This window comes from Aotus nancymaae, unplaced genomic scaffold (genome assembly GCF_030222135.1).
Source record: "Aotus nancymaae isolate 86718 unplaced genomic scaffold, 86718_ANA_hifiasm-v0.15.2.pri h1tg000020l, whole genome shotgun sequence".
Lineage (NCBI taxonomy): Eukaryota > Metazoa > Chordata > Mammalia > Primates > Aotidae > Aotus > Aotus nancymaae.
The window spans coordinates 26,468,863-26,489,457 of record NW_026988432.1 but is presented as its reverse complement, the minus strand read 5'-3'; the positions used below and the strand labels follow the sequence as shown (position 1 = coordinate 26,489,457).

Here is a 20,595-nt window from a genome sequence, read left to right as displayed (position 1 = left end):
TTGTTTTCTCTAGATTACTTTATTGTAAGAATACAATATATAATTCGTATGTCATACAACATACAAAGTAGCGTTAGTTAGCTGGGTGCAGTGGATCACGCTTGTAATACTAGCACTTTGGGAGGCTGAGATGGGTGCATCACCTGAGGTCAGGAGTTTGAGACCAGTCTGGCCAACATGGAGAAACTCTGTCTCTACTGAAAATACAAAAACTAGTTGGACGTGGTGGCAGGCACCTAAAATCCCGGCTACTCGGGAGAGTGGGGCAGGAGAATCCCTTGAACCCTGGCGGGGTGGAGGTTGCAGTGAGCCAAGATTGTGCCACTTCACTCCAGCCTGGGTGAAAGAGTGAAACCCCATCTGAAAAAAAAAATGTGTTAGTCAACCTGTATGTTACTGGTAAGGCTTCTAGTCAGTAGAAGGCCATTAGTAGTTAAGTTTTTGGAATATCATTTGTAAATTTTTGACTTTTGATTTTCTAACACCCACATTGTTTAAGGGCCAACTGTATATCCAATTTTTGTCAATTAAAAAAATAATGTTAAATAAGTAAAAGTAACTTTTCACGATACTTTAGGTGTTTCGTCTTTTGTGTGAATTTACTGTAATTTTCTTCTCTCCCTTCCTGCTCCTTCAAATTTCAAATTTTCAGTTTCAGTAAGTTCTAATCATAGTTTAGTTGGCCTTGTTATGCTCTCCTGCATTGGTGGCTTGCTTTAGATTGTCTTTTTTTTCCCGGTGGTATATTGAGTTTATTTGAACATGAGGTGTGTATACATTTCTTTTGGGGTAAGGTGATTGTATCATTTAACAATAATCTTTGTTGCAGTTGCTATGACCGGTGTAATTACAGTTTGAAGTACTTGAAAATGTTTGAAAATAAACTAGTGTGCCTTAGCTAAATCTGCTTGGAAATTATTCCATGTCTTGATATTTTATTAAAATATCAAAATATTTCAATTATGAAAAAAACTTAGAAACAAAGCTGTTGTGAAATGCAAAGGTGTTTTTGTTCTGTTGCAGGGGATTATTTATTTCGATCTCAGACAGAGGTCATGTTAGATCAATTGTGGATAACTGGCCAGAAAATCATGTTAAGGTACTAATAGCACAACCCTTCTTTTCACAATGTTTTCTCTTTTCTTGTAAATTACCTCTAAATCTCCAAGAACAGTTTTTAATTGTTGCTCTGATTTATTTTGCACTTAAATACATGCAGATTTAGTGCTTTGTAGCTGTGGAGATGATAATAGTAGTACTTATAAAATGGGCTACTGGTATAGAGTTTGACTCTGAGAAAGAAATTGGAGCTAGAATACAAGGTGAGCCCTCTCGGTATCAGTACCACTGGTGTCTCCTGCCTTCTCAGTCTCCTTTTCTTTTCACAAATATTATAATAAGAAAAGAAAATACATTAAAATGCTATAAAAACTTTTGTTTATGGATGGTATTAGAAGTTTGGTTATGCCTTTTTTTCTTTTAAATCTAAGATTTAGAACCTTAGCAAATAGAAAAATGTTAAATATAGCAAATATAAGCCCTGGCTTATTTGGTTATCTTTCATAAAGTAAAATGTAATAACTTACTTGAAGATCTTTGGGTAGGCTTCTGTAAATTTTATTATAGGCAATAATCTTACCTGCCTTTATACTCTTTACCAAAATATTGCTGAATGATCATTGGTTTGAATAATCTAGCAAAAATTTGGGCAAATAATTAAACTCACAGTATCATCTTAAGACTTTATAAGTAGGTATTTTTTTGTTCTAGATCTTTTTCTTTTTCACAGTTGCTAAGGTTTTTCTTGTTTGGCCTCGGTTATTGTGTTGGAGTAGCATGCTGTTTATTTCTAAACTCTTAATTTTCTCTTATGGTAATCTCTCAGTCAGAATCTTGTTCATCTCTGCCATATTTAATCTTTCTGGTGATATTTAAGTTGGTCCTCTAGTCAGAAGAATTCTGTTTCTAAACCGAAGTCAGAGGAAATCCAATCTAGTTAATGTCCCATAATAGTCAGAAATCCTAGAATTTTAAGTATACTTGGTTAGTTTACGTTGGAGATTATCCAAGAAACAATTTTCTTTTCAAAAGCAAGAGTGAAAACATATGAAGTGATTCAATCTTTTAAAGAATGCTTTTCTTTAGTGCCCCATTTTTGACAACTTTTAATTTGTGTCTTTTTTTGTGATTAAGGCTGTTGTAGTGACTGATGGAGAGAGAATTCTGGGTCTTGGAGATCTGGGTGTCTATGGAATGGGAATTCCAGTAGGAAAACTTTGCTTGTATACAGCTTGTGCAGGAATACGGCCTGATAGATGCCTGCCAGTGTGTATTGATGTGGGAACGGATAATATCGTGAGTAATATCATTTTCCCCCTTTATCTTCCTCCTGTATTTTTAAAAATTTGTATTCTATTCCTCTTTTGAAAATGATAATGTAAGAAGGGAAAATTTTATGATTAGATGTTAGTCTTTTTCTTAAATTCCACTTTTAATATTTATGTAAATAATAGTAAATTAAGTCTATTAAAAGTTTCTTGGGCTGGGTGTGGTGGCTCATGCCTGTAATTCCAGCACTTTGGGAGGCTGAGGCGGGTGGATCACCTGAGGTCAGGAGTTTGAGATCAGCCTGGCCAACGTGGTGAAACCCCATCTCTACTAAAAATACAAAAAAATTAGCTGGGTGTAGTGGCGCTTACCTGTAATCCTAGCTACTCGGGAGGCTGAGGCAAGAGAATTGCTTGAACCCAGAAGACGGAGGTTGCAGTGAGCCGAGATCACACAATTGCACTCCAGCCTGGGTGACAAGAGCAAGACTCTGTCTCAAAAGAAAAAAAATAGGCAATAAGTTTAAAAAATTGTATTAGTGGCCGGGCGCGGTGGCTCAAGCCTGTAATCCCAGCACTTTGGGAGGCCGAGGCGGGTGAATCACGAGGTCAAGAGATCGAGATCATCCTGGCCAACATTGTGAAACCCCGTCTCTACTAAAAATACAAAAAATTAGGTGGGCGCGATGGCGCGTCCCTGTAATCCCAGCTACTCAGGAGGCTGAGGCAGGAGAATTGCCTGAACCCAGGAGGCGGAGGTTGCCGTGAGCCGAGATCACGCCATGGCATTCCAGCCTGGGTAATGAGCGAAACTCTGTCTCAAAAAAAAAAAAAATTGTATTAGTAATTTTTTATTTTGCAGTTTTTATTTAAAATGATTATGTAATAAAAATTATTTTATTTTTACATTTGGTTTGTTTTATAGGCACTCTTAAAAGACCCATTTTACATGGGCTTGTACCAGAAAAGAGATCGCACACAACAGTATGATGACCTGATTGATGAGTTTATGAAAGCTATTACTGACAGGTATTTTTTAAAAGTTTGAGTATATGAAAGCACCTTTAATGGAGGGGAGGGCAGCAGGGTAAGAACCAAAAGTTTTGTTTTGTTTTCCTTTATCTCTTGTGAAGATAAGCAGGAAGCCATTACATTTTTGAGAACTTTGTCCAGCCTGGCTGTTTCTACCTGATTAGATGTGCTGATATAAGATGGTTCCCATGGTCTGCCTTGCTTTCTTGAGTTACCTGACATTTTGAGGGAAGTCTGCCCTCAATGCTTCTGTCAAACTCTTACTGCGTGGTACCTTTTTCAGGCTTGACCTTCAGGCCCACACTCACATTCCACTGAAGCTCTTGTGCAGCTTTTGTATTTTAAGTTCTCTGACCATTTGGTCCTCCCACCTCTCTACCTCTTTGCAACATGGACTCAGGTTTTCCCACTCCTACGTCCTTGAAACTCTCTCTTCTCTTGACTACTAAATAGCTTCCTCCTAACTTGGTCTTTCTCCCATCTTTCTCTTTTTTTTTTTTTGTCATCTTTACTGGTTCTTGCTGTGTCTTATTAAATGTGGATAATTACATAGTCCTCTTCTCTTTGACCCATGACCTGTGACCTTTATGTATGTTACCCCTAAACCCATAAAAACCCATCTGTAGTCCCACTGCTGTTCTGAGGCCTGCATTTCTAATAACCAGAATCTTCCATCTGGATATTCTGTTGTGAGTGCATATTCATATCCCACACTGAACTTTCCTTTCCAAACAACCTATCTTCTGTATTCGAAGCTTCTATTATTGGCAGTAACATTCACCCTATTGCCAAAACTTTGATCTTGGTGTTATTTTTGACCCTTCTGCCTTCACCATCAGTCTCCCATGCAGTCATATATTTCTTAAATTCAGTGGGTACTACCACTTAAATGTCTCTTGTTTTCCAGAGGTAAGGAGAAAGCCACAATCTTGCTCTCTCCTTATCTCTCCTAATTAAAAGTTTTCTAATTCTTCCTCCAGTCCTCTCCTCTCCAGTTTATCTCCACCTTAACACCAGCTTAATTGTTGTGATTATGTCATTCTTTGGCTTAAAATCTCTTATTGGTTTCCTATTGCCATAGGATAAAGTCAAACCCTTTTAATGATCTTATCTTGGCCTACCTTTAAAATTGCTGGCATGTAGAAGATGTTTGAAAATTAATTCCTTTTCAGATTCAAAGTCAACAAATCTAAAGCAGAACTTTACATCTTAGAAATCGCCATCTCTTCTTCTTCCTCTCACTTTCCTACCTTGGACAACCAAATAGTGTCTTCTTAGTTATTCCAGGTACCTTGACATTGTAACAGCTTCTTCCTCATTTTCCAGTTGATCCTCTTCAATTTCTATTCATTCTTTCTTATAGCTCATAGTTGCTCCATTTGCTTCCTGAATCTTCTCCTTCAGATCTCGTCTTCATATTACAGTAGCCGCCTAGTTGCTTCTGCCATTTGCGTCTCTCTCCACACCAATATGTGCTACTTATCACTGGCAGGTTTATCCTTCCTAAAGGGCGTCGTGTGAATTTTTTCCTTTCTCTGCAGCCTTCAATGGTTCTACGTGGGATGCAGAAGAAAGTCCCTGTTCTCTAATTTAGCATTTGAGATTCTTCCTTATTTGGTCCCAACTTGCATTAACCAACTTCTCCCTTATCTCTTAATGTAAACCATGAAATATATAGCCAGATTATTGAAAAGTCAGGGTCACCCAAATACAGCTTGCTTTTCTTCCTACCGCTTTACTTTTTTGTTCTTTCAGGGCCCACCTCCTTTTCAAGCCTTCCCTTAACTATAACTCACCTAGCTAATTGACATCTTTTTTTTCTGAATGTCAGTGAACTCAAATAGGAATTATTTTTCAATTACTTATTTAATATATACTTTCTTGTGTTGCTGTTTAACTGTTAATGTAATGAGAATTTCATATCAAATATATATTTTTTGAGGTTCAGAGTCAAACAAAGTGTCCTCCTAGACACTTGAAAATAGTTTACACAGATTCATATCCCATGGGTCCATTATTGTGACATGTTCTTTTTAAAAACTCATACATTTTTTAATTGAATAATTTCTACATTTTGAATCTAGTTTTTCACTGGCTTTCAAAATTTTCAGATGGCTTTAATTGAACTAACATACATTATTTTTGAATGCTACCATAGGGAATATTAGATGGAAAGCTGTTTAATAGTGTCATTTTCAACACAACTATTATGGGTTTTGCTGTTTTTAGATACGGCCGGAACACACTCATTCAGTTTGAAGACTTTGGAAATCATAATGCATTCAGGTTCTTGAGAAAATACCGAGAAAAATATTGTACTTTCAATGATGATATTCAAGGTAAAGCAAAAAAAAAAAAAAAACTTCAGGGTTTTGATTCTTACTTTTTAAACATTTTTAATGTGCCCATTTTTTATTTGTAAAAATCTTTGTTTTTCTTATAGGGACAGCTGCAGTAGCTCTAGCAGGCCTTCTTGCAGCCCAAAAAGTTATTAGCAAACCAATCTCCGAACATAAAATCTTATTCCTTGGAGCAGGAGAGGTAAGTTTTGTAGACTTTTTAAAACTTAAAGTACACCCTCTTTTCTAAAATTGGAAAATAGGTAGAATGTTGATGTTTATATAAAAGATCGTAATGAGCTTGTAATTTTGTTGAGGTAGAGGATATGAAATCAAGACTTCTACTGTAAAATAGATAATTTAAAATATGTTTAGAGAGATTATCACGAAGAATTTTTGTTTCATTTGTAAGGGAAAAACAAACCAACTATTTCTTATAGCATATAATCTTCATATATAAAGTAACTTAAGCATTTCATCGTACTTTAGTATATATTAAAATTTATGTTTTGTTGGACAGGCTGCTCTTGGAATTGCAAATCTTATAGTTATGTCTATGGTAGAAAATGGCCTGTCAGAAGAAGAGGCACAAAAGAAAATCTGGATGTTTGACAAGTATGGTTTATTAGTTAAGGTAAAGTATTTAAAATTTGGAGAAGCAAAAGAGTGTGTTATATTTTTAGTTGAATTTTTTAAATGTTATTCCTTAAAATCTTGTTTCTCATTGGAGTATTCAAATTATACCGATTGGGACCTTCCACTCTCTTTTCAGCAGAACTTCCTCATTAAATTACAGTATTAGCAGTACTTTTGATATTTGAGCAGAAATTCTTTTTTTAAATTTTATTAATTAATTTATTTGTTTATTTTTGAGTTGAAGCCTCTCTCTCTCTCTGTCACCTAGGCTGGAGTGTAGTGGTGCAATCTCACCTCATTGCAACCTCTGCCTTCTAGGTTCAAGCAATTCTCCTGCCTGAGCCTCCTGAAGCTCAGGCACCTGCTACCACATCTGGCTAATTTTTGTATTTTTAGTAGAGAGAGTGTTTTGCCATGATGGCCAGGCTGGTCTTGAACTCCTGACTTAAGGTTATCCGCCCGCCTCAGCCTCCCAGAGTGCTGGGATTACAGGCGTGAGCCACCGCAATCAGCCTTTTTTAAAATTTTAGATTTAAGGGGTACACGTGCAGGTTTGTTACATAGGTCTATTGTGTGATGCTGAGGTTTGGGCTTCTGATGATCCTTTCGCCCAAGCAGTGAACATAAGTAGTTTTTCATTTACCCAATAAGTAGTTTTTCATCCCTTTACTCCTCCTTTCCTCCCCTCTTTAGGAGTCCCCAGTATCTCTTGTTCCCATCTTTATGTTCATGTATACCCAACATTTGGCTCTCACTTAGAAGTGAGAACATTCAGTATTTGGTTTTCTGTTTCTGCATTAATTCACCTAGGATAATGCCTCCAGCTGCATCCATGTTGCTACAAGGAACATTATTTCAGTCTCTTTTATGACTGTGTAGTATTCCATGGTGTCTATTTACTACATTTTCTTTTTTTTATTTTAAAGATGGGGTCTCCCTCTTGTCACCCAGGCTGGGCTGCAGTGGCACAATCTTGGCTCACTGCAACCTCTGCCTCCCAGGTTCAGGCTATTCACCTGCCTCAGCTTCCTGAGTAGCTGGGATTACAGGCGTCTGCCACCACACCTGGCTAATTTTTGTACTTTTAGTAGAGATGGGGTTTTGCCAGTACTACATTATTTTTATCCAATCCAACTTGATGGGCACCTGAGTTGACTCCATGTCTTTATGATTGTGAATAATGCTGTGATAAACATATGAGTACAGGTGTCTTTTTAGTAGAATGATTTATTTTCCTTTGGGTATATACCCAGTAATGAGATTGCTGGGTTAAATGATAGTTCTATTTTTAGGTCTTTGAGAAATCTCCAAACTGATTTCCACAAGTTCTCAACTGATTTGCATTGCCTGCAACAATGTATAAGCATTCTCTTTTCTTTTTTTTTTGAGATGGAGTCTCGCTCTGTCACCAGGCCGGAGTGCAGTGGCACCATCTCAGCTCACTGCCACCTCCAACTCCCTGGTTCAAATGATCCTCCTGCCTTAGCCTCCCAAGTAGCTGGGATTACAGGCACATGCCACCATGCCCAGCTAATTTTTGTATTTTTATTAGAGACGGGGTCTTACCACATTGACCAGGATTATCTCCATTGCTTGACCTTGTGATCTGCCTGCCTTGGCCTCCCAAAATGCTGGGATTACAGGTATGATTACATTACGCACCCAGCTGACTTTTTAATAATAGCCATTGAACAGAAGTTATTCTTTTTTTTTGAAGACAGATTCTCTGTTGCCCAGGCTAGAGTGCAGTGGTGTGATCTCAGCTTAGTGTAACCTCCACCTCCTGGGTTGAAGCAATTTTCCTGTCTCAGCCTCCCAAGTATCTGGGCATGTCACCACACCCAGCTAATTTTTGTATTTTTAGTAGAGCTGGGATTTCACCATATTGGTCAGGCTGGTCTCAAACTCCTGACCTCAGGTGATCCAGGAGGCTGCCTCGGCCTCCCAAAGTGCTGGGATTACAGGCGTGAGCCACCATGACTGACCATGAGCAGAAATTCTTAACCATTTGGAGATTGTAATCCTCTGAAGCAATCTAATCAAAAGCTATGGACCCTTTCCCCAGGATGAAAGCAAGTGCTCCTGAAACCAATTTATGGATAATAAAGAGCTTATCTCCCAGATTAACTTAGTACCTGTGGGCCTGACTACCTTTGTTAGCACTGATTACCCATTTTCACTAGCTTAAGAATGTCATATATCTTCTACTGTGTAACATTGAAATATAAGTAAACTGTTTCATAGTTAAACCAATCCAGTACACAATGCTGTTGTATTTTTGTATGTACACATTAAAATATAATGGTATAGCTGTTGCTTGGCATTTATGTCTGTGGAGCAAGCTATCTAAATGTACTTTGCTCCAGATCTAAAATCTTTTCTTCTTAATTAGAACCAGTATTCTATTAGTACAAAAAATAAAAAGTATGTGAATGAAAAATCTTGAGTGTTTAAACTACACGTAATTTAAAATATAATAGTAGTTATATACCAGACATTGTTATAAGACTTTACATGTATTATCTCCTTTAATCATCTCAAAAATCCTGTGAAGTTTTACAAATGAGGAGGTCAAGGGAGTTTTCTAAAGTCATCAGCTTATAAGTGACTGAGATAGGATTCAAAACCAAGTGTTCTGAATGAAGCCTGTGCTCTGAATCATTAAACTGTGCTGCCTTACAAAGAGGCTGTAACTACCATATTTACTAGTATGTAAGACACAAGGATAAAACATCACATAGTTAGAAGGCTATTGGGGGATGTATGTTTTGACTAGTACATAGTTAGTTTGGTACTTCTTTTTGTGATGTTGGTTTTCATCAAATATGTTGTAATTCTTTAGCATATTGGTAGGTCAGGTCTAACCGTATTGGTAGCTGCAATGTGTCTACTTAGCACAAAGTGAGAACCCTGTCTGTCTCCATATTCATCATCAGATTATGTATTTCTTTTCCAGTGTGCAGGTAGCTTGACCTATGGGCGTTAGGCTTCCAGTGTCTCCTGATGACCCTAAACACTGCCCTTAATTTTGAGACTTTGAAAGCAGTGACTTCTTATGTCACTGTTTGCTCAGTCTGGTTTTGTCACCTGACTGATGATAGTGTGCTGTTTTTCTAGCCCCTGCAGATTCTTATCTGGAGTTATCTTGGAGTTCTGAAGGAAATCACTTTTTCAGAAGTCTTCTTTTTTACCAAAATAAGAATATAATCTTCTCAGTTGGTTTTTGCATTCAGTATGTTTTTGTCTGCCTTAAATCTCTGAGAAATTCTTCATTGCTCTAGTTTGTCAGTTGTACCTCTTCTGGCTTTGTGGCACTACTAAGAATTTAACTTTTATGGTTTTTGACCTGGGATTTGGAAAGGAAAGCACATTTCTTCATTCAGCCATCTTTAATCAGAATTCCCTGTTCCTCTCGTTTCTGAACTCTTGATAGTATAAGTCCATGATGTCTGTCTGCAATTCTGAAATTCTAAAGGCTTTGAAATTCCAAATTTTTTTCCAAAATTTATTTTGGTGACTAATCTGATTGCCCTGAACTTATCTAGTGGCAAAACCTGACTCAAACTAGTAAGAAGCTCTTTGTAGTCTTAATCTTTTGTACTTGGTGTACTTGGTGTGACTATTCATAAGTTTGTTCAGTTGTGGAGTATATCTGTTGGGAGGGAGAATATGTAATATTTGATATATGCCATATTGTATTGCTTTTTCTTTTCTTTTTTTTTTTTTTTTAGGACGATGTCTTGCACTGTTGCCCGAGCTGGAGTGCAGTGGCGTGATCTTGCTCAGTGCACCCTCTGCTTCCTAGGTTCAAGTAATTCTCCTGCCTCAGCCTCCCGAGTAGCTGGGATTACAGGCACATGCCACCATGCCAAGCTAATTTTTTGTATTTTTAGTAGAGACAGGGTTTCACTATGTTGGCCAGACTGGTCTCAAACTCCTGATCTTGTCATCCACCCACCTCGGCCTCCCAAAGTGCTGGGATTACAGGTGTGAGCCACCGTGCCCAGTGCCATATTGTATTTCTAAAACGTGAAAAACTCTGCCAGGAGTGGTGGCTCCTGCCTGTAATCCCAGCACTTTGGGAAGCCAAGGTGGACAGATCGATTGAGCCTAGGAGTTTGAGACCAGCCTGGGAAACATAGCAAAACCCTATTTCTACAAAAAAAAATTAGCCAGGCTTAGTGGTTATGTGCCTATAGTTCCAGCTATTCTGGAGGCTGAGGTGGGAGGATCATCTGAGCCTGGGGAGGTAGAGGCTGCCACTGCACTCAAGTCTGGGCAACAGAGTGATACCCCATCTCAAAATCAATCCATCAAATTAAATTAAATATGAAAAATTCTTAATTCCAAACTCATCTAGCCCAGATAAAGAATTGTAGGCTTTTGTGCCATATTGGACTTAGGAAGACCTCATAGAGTAAATGCATTTTTGAGAGAGACTACAAAGTTTCTGGGAATAATGGGAGATTTGATTTTTGTTTCATATTTGCATATATGGACATGATGAAGACAGAATTGGAAGATATGGGTTGAAGAAGAAAATAAATGAAAATGAGAATACATTTCTATTGTAGAAACAATGTGTAACTCATAATGATGTCTTTTTATTTCATCCTTAATATGCATTGACTAAAAAAATACTGTATTTTATCTCAAAATATAGGGACGGAAAGCAAAAATAGATACTTATCAGGAGCCATTTACTCACCCAGGCCCAGAGAGCATACCTGAGACTTTTGAAGATGCAGTTAATATACTGAAGCCTTCGACTATAATCGGTAGGTAAAGTTATTCTGATAAATAATTTTACTCCTTAACTGTATGTTGCCAGTCATAATTACCATGTACGATTACTAAAAATGAATTGGCAGTTTTACTTAGATTTCAGCATATACAGTGTTTTCTGTGATAACTTTTTGGTTACCATGCGTGAAATTCAGTTACCAGATGTTGCTTATACTTTTATGTCCTAAACACTATGCAGTCAATCATACTTTGCTTTTAGAGTTGTTATGACTGTTGGACTCAAAACATGAAAAAGACCAAAGCCATTTGTAGGTTTTACCAGGAGAATTCTATGCATACTCAAAATTTTTGTGGGCAACAAAGCTGAAAACTTCAGTGTTTTAACTCAGGCATTGCATAACTGACATCAGACTATGCCATTATGGCATTATGTTCTCAGCAGAAAATATAAAAGTGTTTAAAAGAGGAGCTATTTAATTTTCTATATAGCTGTTTTTTTTTTTTGAGACAGAGTTTCTATTGCTTAGACTGGAGTGCAGTGGCGCGATATTGACTCACTGCAACCTCCGCCTCCCAGGTTCAAATGATTCTCCTGCCTCAGCCTCCCAAATAGCTGGGATTACCGGTGCCTGCCACCATGCCCAAATAATTTTTGTAATTTTAGTAGAAATGGGGTTTCACCATGTTGACTAGGCTGGTCTGAAACTCCTGACCTCAGGTGATCCACTTGCCTCGGCCTCCCAAAGTGCTGGGATTACAGGTGTGAGCTATTGCACCCAGCCCTATTACAGGTTTTCTGATGATCTTTTTATTCGTTGTTTTTCTCCCAACAATAAGCTGCCTGCATTATATTTATTTTTATATCCTAATGGTCTAATACAGTGTCTGGGACATTGTAGGGGTTTAATAAAAGCTTGTTAAACTGAACTGTATCAGGAGAGTGGATTGCTTTAGTGAAGGTGACCTTTTATCCCTTCCAAATTTCTATTTTTATAATGAGTTCCACAGAGTTTAACAGTTTAGCATTTGACACACAAGCGTTTTTAAAAATTTTTTAATTGTGGTAAAAGACATATATAACATAAAATTTGCCATGTTAAGCATTTTTAAGTGTGTACTTCAGTAGCATTAAGTACATTCACATTGTTGTGCAACCAGTCTTCACAACTCTTTTCATCTTGCAGAACTGAAACTCTATAACCACTAGTAACTCCCAACTGGGCACACCTAATCCCAACACTTTAGGAGGCTGAGATGGGCGGCAGATCATTTGAGGTCAGGAGTTCGAGACCAACCTGGCCAACATGGTGAAACCCTGTCTCTACTAAAAATACAAAAATTAACCAGATGTGGTGGCATGCACCTATAGTTCCAGTTACTCAGAAGGCTGAGGCAGGAGAATCACTTGAACCTGGGAGGCAGAGGTTGCAGTGAGCAAAGATCACACCACTGCATTCCAGCTTCAGCGACAGAGTGAGACTCCGTCTCAAAAAATAAATAAAAAATAAACAATAACTCCCCATTTTCCCCACCCCTAACAATCACCATTCTACTTTTTGTCTCTATGAATTTAACTACTGAAGTGGAATGACATGGTATTTTTCTCTTTGTGACTGGCTTATTTTATTTAGCATAATGTTAGTGTTCATCCATGTGGTAGCAAGTTTTATCTTTCTAATTAGAATGATGAAGATAGTCTTAATACTCTTTTTAAAAACTGGCTGGGTGTGGTGGCTCACGCCTGTAATTCTAGCACTTTGGGAGGCCGAGGCTGTCAGATCACCTGAGGTCAGGAGTTTGAGAGTAGCCTAGCCAGCATGGCGAAAGCCCGTCTCTACCAAAAATACAAAAATTAGCCAGGTGTGGTAGCATACACCTTTAATCCCAGCTACCCAGGAAGCTGAGGCATGGGAATCACTTGAACCCAGGAGCGGGGAGGTTGCAGTGAGCTAAGATTGTGCCACTATACTCCAGCCTAGGCAACAGAGCGAGACTCTCAAAAAACAAAAAGTTAAAATAATAAAATTTCCCATAATTTATTGTGTGTGTAGTAAACAATAAATATTTAAGTGAGAACTTTCAGCATCTTACTGTTTTTTCTTTTCAGATTTGAGATTGTGTTCTCATAGATTTTGCATTGCTGAGATAGTGCTATCTTTATAATAAGCTATTACTTGTGTTTTTGTTATTGTAGCCATATTGTAGAAATGCTCTTGATAAGCATTGCTTTTATACCTATAATGAAGTTGCTGTTTTTCTCCCTTATTACAGGAGTTGCAGGTGCTGGCCGTCTTTTCACTCCTGATGTAATCAGAGCCATGGCCTCTATCAATGAAAGGCCTGTAATATTTGCATTAAGTAATCCTACAGCACAGGCAGAGTGCACGGCTGAAGAAGCATATACACTTACAGAGGTATTAATAATAGTCACATGAATTAATATGTGTATTATTTTCCTTTCACTAGCTTACTAGTTATACATTCTTACACAGTTGTTCTAGTGGTTTCCCTAGAGATTACAGCATGCATCTGTGGGTCATCAAAGTCTGATATAAATTCTTGTTTATATCAATTATGGGAAACAATTACTTTATAACTCCATTGTAATGCCCTCACAATATTTGCACTATTGTTGTGAATTTTAATTTTCTATGTATTTTAAACCGAAAATACGTTATTATTATATTTCACAAAAAATTTTCAGATTTACCTACATTTTAATTTATTTATCACTATTCCTTCCTGCATGTCTGTGCTACTACATAGGATCATTTTCCTTCTACCAGAAGAATTTCTTTTTTTAAGTGTAGGTCTAATGAATTCTCTTGATAATTTATTTTGCCTTCATGTCAAAGGATATTTTCACTCTACATAGAAGTAAAAGTTGGTAAATACTGAAGCATTTTAAAGGTATCATTTTATTGTTTTCTGACTTTGTTTTCTTTTTGATGATATATCATTGTCTTAGGTTTTTAGCAGTTTGACTATGGCAGACCTATACATGGTTTTCTTTGTATTTATTTCACATGGCTATTATACTGCTCCTGAATCTGTGGCTTGATATCTGTTTTTGGTTTTTGACTTTTCTATTTTGAAAAAATATCAGCCAGTATCTCTACTTTGGCCACATTCTCTCTCTCCTCTCTTATGGGACTCTAAATGGTCAGAATTTTTCACCATATATCATCATATATCTTTCTATATATACTATCCTTCTTGCTCTCTGTTTTGATCTGCTGATTTTCTTTGGCCCTGTCTTCCAGTTTGCAGATTCTCTGTTCAGCTGTGCTAATGTGTTGTTAGTTCTTAATTTTAGTTATTGAATATTTTTCATTTGTAGAATTTCTGTTTGCTTTGTATAATAATTTATTAATTTAGTAACAGACTTAAAATCATGTACTATAAAAACAATCAATTTCTAAATACCGCTTTCTTGTACTCACATTTCATGAAACATTTCTTTTTACTGTTTTCAAATGTGTCTTCACTATCGGTGTTTGTCTTTTCTAGGGCTGCCTTTTTGAGTTATCTGACAGCTGTGGAGAACAAATTTTTATTTATATCCAAGCTGTTTAAGATTCAGTGCTTTTAGATCTTTAACACTACCATAGGATTATAGCACAATTATAAATATCTGCCTATATATCACTCGACATTTGTTTTTTTTCCCTACCATCTCATAAGTGATCAAATTGGCTCTAGGAAGTGATTTTTTTTTTTTTTTTTTTTTTTTTTTTTTTTTTTTGAGACGGAGTTTTGCTCTCGTTACCCAGGCTGGAGTGCAATGGCGCGATCTCGGCTCACCGCAACCTCCGCCTCCTGGGTTCAGGCAATTCTCTTGCCTCAGCTTCCTGAGTAGCTGGGATTACAGGCACGCGCCACCATGCCCAGCTAATTTTTTTGTATTAGTAGAGACGGGGTTTTACAATGTTGACCAGGATGGTCTCGATCTCTTGACCTCGTGATCCACCCGCCTCGGCCTCCCAAAGTGCTGGGATTACAGGCTTGAGCCACCGCGCCCGGCCTCTAGGAAGTGATTTTTAAAGGCTTGTTTATTATGATGTCTAGCAGCTGTAATTGCTAGATTGCATCCTTGAGAATAAGTAATAAATCTGTGATACATTTTTTATCTTCACTCCTTCAAAGAAAAGTTTTTGTGATAGAAAAATAAATATTATAGTATATCTTTCAAAAGCTAAGTATTCTTTTAAAAATATAACCACACTACCATTATACATCATAATTTTAACAATAATTATATCTTGTCATTTTATTTTATTTTAGTTTATTTTGAGATAGGGTCTCCCTTGGTCACCTAGGCTGGAGTGTAGTGGCACAATCATAGCCCACTGCAGACTCCAACTCCTGACTCAAGTAATCCCTTTGCCTCAGCCTCCTGAATAGCTGGACTACAGGCAGACACCACCACACCCAGCTAATTTTTTAATTTTTATTTTGTAGAGACAAGGTCTTGCTTCATTGGCCAGGCTGGTCTCAAACTGCTGGCCTCAAGTGATCCCCCTGCCTCAGCCTCCCAAATGCTGGGATTACAGACATGAGCCACTGTACCCCACCTAATTTCATGACTATACGAATTACAATTAAAATTTTCTGATGGTAATAAATATCTTACTCTCTGTGAGTTCATTTTTATTATCTATCTTTTGTTCTATCTTGGTAATCAGTTTTTTTTGTAAGCCTGATTTGTACTTTGTTTTGTTTTTGTTTTTTTTAATTGAGTGATGGATATAAAGAATTATAGCAATAGGCCAGGTTCAGTGGCTCATGCCTGTAATCCCAGCACTTTGGGAGGCTGAGGCGGGTGGATCACGAGGTTGAGAGATCGAGACCATCCTAGCCAACATGGTGAAACCCCGTCTCTACTAAAAATACAAAAAAATTAGCTGGGCGCAGTGGCGCACGCCTAGTCCTAGCTACTCGGGAGGCTGAGGCTGGAGAATCTCCTGAACCTGAGAGGCGGATGTTGCCATGAGCCGAGATCACGCCACTGCACTCCAGCCTGGGTGACAAGAGCAAAAACTCTGTCTCAAAAAAAAAAAAAAATTTATAGCAATAATTTAAGGCTGTGGATAAAGTCATCTTTGGAAAAGGGACTTTTTTGAGTAGGTTGCCATAATCCAGTCAGGATGTGGTCCACATGAGGCCTGGGGTATTTCCAGTTTGCCCTTTCTCCTGATACCCGCCCCTTTGGGTATGAATCAAAAGTCTTGAAGTATTTATCAGCACCTCTCATCCTTAATGGTCCCTGAACATCCATTTTCCTCTCTGTCATCATGAGACTTTTGATAGCTTTGCTGTTCAGGGTCTCAGCCACAGCTTTTAATTTAGAAATCAGCAGTAATCTTGAGGGGAAGAGCTTCAAATGCTAGGCTCATATATCTTGCTTCCCTCTTCCTTTGGATCTTGGAAACCTTTCTTCCCCAATACCAGACTCTCACTATCTTGTTAGCTCTCTACTTCCTTAAAAAAAATTATTTAAAAATGTATTTTATCTGGTTTTCAAAATTGTAACCAAAGAAAAATTTGGTATGAAACAACGCAGAAAATCACTGCCAAAGCAGAACTCTGAGAACTTCCTAAACTTAATTTTCATACTCTTGATATATTTAGCCTTCTTTTTTTTCCCCATTGTTAAACACTATGTAGACCAGGCACAGTGGTTCATGCTTGTAATCCCAGCACTTTGGGACGCTCTGGCAGGCGGATCACTTGAGGCCAGGAGTTCAAGATCAGCTTGGCCAACATGGTGAAACCCTGTTTCTACTAAAAATACAAAAAAAATTAACCAGGCATGATGGCATATGCCTGTAGTCCCAGCTACTCAGGAGGCTGAGGCAGGAGAATAGCTTGAACCTGGGAAGCAGAGGTTATGTGAGACGAGATCATGCCACTGCATTCCAGCCTAGGTGACAGAGTGAGACAGTCTCAAAAAAAAAAAAAAAAAAAAAAACAACTTTGACACATACGTTCTCTTAAAATTCCTTTTGCTTCCATATGGCCACTCTGTTAGTCAAAATAAATTCTCATGACTGTTGGTTTCCAGTTGATACAATAATTATTGAAATCTCTTCTTGTAAATCCATCACAATATCAGCATATAGATATTTAAAAATTAGTCTAATTTTTAGACTAACATAACGTCTTATATTTTTATTTTATTACTTTTATAAATATAAGACTTATAAATATTTTATAAATATAAGACTAATATAACGTCTTATATTTTTATTTTATTACTTTTAGCTTGATTGTCCTCTTCACCAGGCTTTACTACTTAAAAGTAATGGTTATTGCTCTCCAAATTAAATCTTAGTCTTTTACAGTGACTATTAAATATATTTGGTAAATATATTTGACGCATCTTGGATTGTTGGCATTTCCGAAATAGAAAAAAATTTAAATATTTTAAGCAGTAGTAGTATGTCACCAGAAAACTGCTCATTTATGAATTTTATTTTTTGAGTAAATATTAATTGTAATAAATATACATTATTGGAATAAATAAAATTTCCCCAAGGAGACTAGTTTGATATACTGTATTTCATTGTTCTTAAGATCAAGGATCGCGTGAACCCATGAATTTGAGACCAGCCTGGGCAGCATAGTGAAACCCTGTCTGTATAAAAAATTTAAAAATTAGCTGGGCATGGTGGTGCACACCTGTGGTCTCAGCTACTTGGGAGGCTGAGGTAGGAGGATTGCTTGAGCCCAGGAGGTTGAGGCTGCAGTGAGCTGTGATCATGCTACTGCACTCCAGCCTGGGGAGTGAGACCCTGTCTTTTTAAAAAAAAAAAAAAAAGCATTGTGTCATAGTTTACTTTTACATAAATTCTTAGTGTTACATAAAATAATGGATAACATTTTGAGTAGTCATCACCTGGTAAATTTTTAGTCCCCTTTTGTTTCACCATGGAGATGCTACTCTAACACCCTTTGCTGCTCTTGAGAAAAATACTTTAAAAAAATCTTCAGAGTTGAATTTGCCAGCTACTTATATGGACCAGCTTGGACTTCAGACTAAGAATATACTATTATCATTAAAACTTGGCCATGTTTAAGCCATGGATTAAGTATTGAGTAAAATGGGCAGGGGAGGCAGGGGTGATGACCTGGAGAATGTGAACTGCTATAGAATTTTGTCAGTATTGAAGAGATTCCCAAGATCTTTCTAAATTTCCAAACTTACTGATATCATGAGAACATTTTTCCATGAAGTGCTATATTTTATGATCTACCTTATAAGACTATTAAAATTAATGGTGCCAGAAAAATAATGTACTTGTGATAACATGTATGACATTAACCATGAAATAACCTTAATCATCAAATAAACGAAATTTTTAGTCATAAGTAATGTTTAGAACAGATAGAGAATTGTAATAGCTATCCATAGAATAGGTAGAAAATGATATAATATGGAATTGCAGGTCTAAGATAATCAGCTGTTCCCTATTACCATAGTTAACTTGCTTCTACTCTTAAACTTTTGTATTATTTTGAAATGGAAAGTATATCTTATAAAAGTAATGCTTCTGCATTGTTGACCTTCAGATTTCCTGGAGTCAAATTCTTGAGTGTTAAATCCACTAAAGCCAAGGGTCTACAATACTATAAAGAATAATCACCCTTGGTATGATACACACTTTTTGATTTGAGGAAAAGAAGACAAAGCAGTGTCTGAACATTTACAATAACTCTGTCGAATGTTCAGGTATCATGGCACTTTGTCCATCCTACTGTGTGGAGATAGTTCCGTTTTCTGTAAATTATCTTTTAACCTCACCGAAGTGGCTGTTTAAACATGACTTCTTTTACTTGTTCCTTGAATATTCCAAGATAAGTTATCCTGAGTACTGTTGCTTTCTTCTTTTTTATCATTTGAGGGAGAGTGGTAGATAGGGGCAAATATGTGGGGGGAAGTGATATATAAAGGATTTTGTTTTATAAATAATAACTTTCTGGTACTTTTCAGTTACATGAGCAATTAAGTCTCTTAGAAATCCTGAATATGCCAGTAACACTTTTATATGCCGTTATAGAGCATTGTATCAAAATTGGATAGATATGACAAATTTGGAGAAGTATTCTTCTTTAACAAGGCATCAGGCCATTTTTTTTCCTGGAGCGATACTGTGGTCATACCACGTCTGTGTTACAAACTGCCTACTGCTGGGTATTACAGCGTCGCTGAAAAACTGTGGCTGTTGGGTTACAAAAAATCTAGATTAAGATTTAACTGCTACAGTTTTGACGTGTGACTTCACAAAGTATTTGAAAATATTAAAGCCTTAGTTTTCTGATTCTTTTTTTTAATTAGCGAAATGGAGATGATGATCAAGTTTTCATGAGGGCAAAATTAACTGAGTTAACACATATAAAGTACTTGGTAATTAGTTTCAGTAGATGTGTAGTAAATGGTAGCCATTTGTTTTGGTACCTCCCCTTCATTCACAGGTGTTTATATTGGTCTTTATAATTTGGGATGACATTTATTGGCCATCTACATTTTAAATTTCTTTCTTTTTTTTTTTTTTTTGAGACGGAGTCTCGCTCTGTTGCCCAGGCTGGAGAGCAGTAGCATGATATTGGCTCACTGCAACCTCTGCCTCCCGGGTTCAAGTGATTCTCTTGCCTCAGGCTCCTGAATAGGTGAGATTACATGCATGGGCCAACAAACCCAGCTAATTTTTTGTGTTTTTAGTAGAGATGAGATTTCACCATGTTGGTCAGGGTGGTCTCAAACTCCTGACCTCCAGTGATCTGCCCACCTTTGCCTCCCAAGTTGCTAGGACTGCTGATGTGAGCCACTGTGCCTGGCCTTAAATTTCTCAAAAATAAGTGTCTGTTTTTTAAGTTTTTAGTAATAAATGATTTTTAACTTTATTATTTATTGAATGTATACTACACATAAAACAAACCTTATCTTAACCAAAGGATTGTAATGAAAAGATTGTTATATAGTATATTATGCCTTGTTTCCAAGTAATATATTGGTCTGCTTTACTCCAGGACTTGATTTTGTATGAATTCATCTCAGTTTTTTCATCCACAGAAAATAACAAAATTGAAGTTATTTCATTTTATTAACAGGGCAGGTGTTTGTTTGCCAGTGGCAGTCCATTTGGGCCAGTGAAACTCACAGATGGGCGAGTCTTTACACCAGGTCAAGGAAACAATGTATATATTTTTCCAGGTAAATCACCATTATTTATGTTATAGAGCAATAGTTAATTATGTAAAAATACTTAATGGTATTCTTTAGAATGAAAGATTGAAATGAGCAACAGTATTTACAGAATTTTGTTATAAATGTACAAGAAAACTCAAGGAATTCATCAAATTCAACATGCTTCATCCTCTCTGTCTCCCCTTGGTTCTTATCATACTTCTCAGAACCAATGTCAGTAATGTGCTGGGAGTTTTTCTGGTGGTTTTCATCATGACTGATAGATTTATCTCCTTTTATTGATTCTTGCAACTCAACTGTATGTATG

The 20,595-nt window shown here is 37.0% G+C and overlaps 1 protein-coding gene across 3 annotated transcripts in view; it reads left to right on the top strand.

Annotated features, from left to right (window-relative positions):
* Window positions 1–20,595, top strand: part of ME2 (malic enzyme 2) — a 66,109-nt gene that overhangs the window by 30,740 nt on the left and 14,774 nt on the right. For all 3 annotated transcript variants that reach the window (XM_012464279.2, XM_064379152.1, XM_012464280.3), the window contains 9 exons: window positions 1,024–1,099; window positions 2,194–2,355; window positions 3,253–3,356; window positions 5,589–5,698; window positions 5,803–5,900; window positions 6,219–6,332; window positions 10,998–11,112; window positions 13,352–13,494; window positions 20,192–20,294. In XM_012464279.2, the coding sequence (XP_012319702.1) occupies window positions 1,024–1,099; window positions 2,194–2,355; window positions 3,253–3,356; window positions 5,589–5,698; window positions 5,803–5,900; window positions 6,219–6,332; window positions 10,998–11,112; window positions 13,352–13,494; window positions 20,192–20,294 (1,025 nt within the window). The remainder of the gene's footprint in view (window positions 1–1,023; window positions 1,100–2,193; window positions 2,356–3,252; window positions 3,357–5,588; window positions 5,699–5,802; window positions 5,901–6,218; window positions 6,333–10,997; window positions 11,113–13,351; window positions 13,495–20,191; window positions 20,295–20,595) is intronic.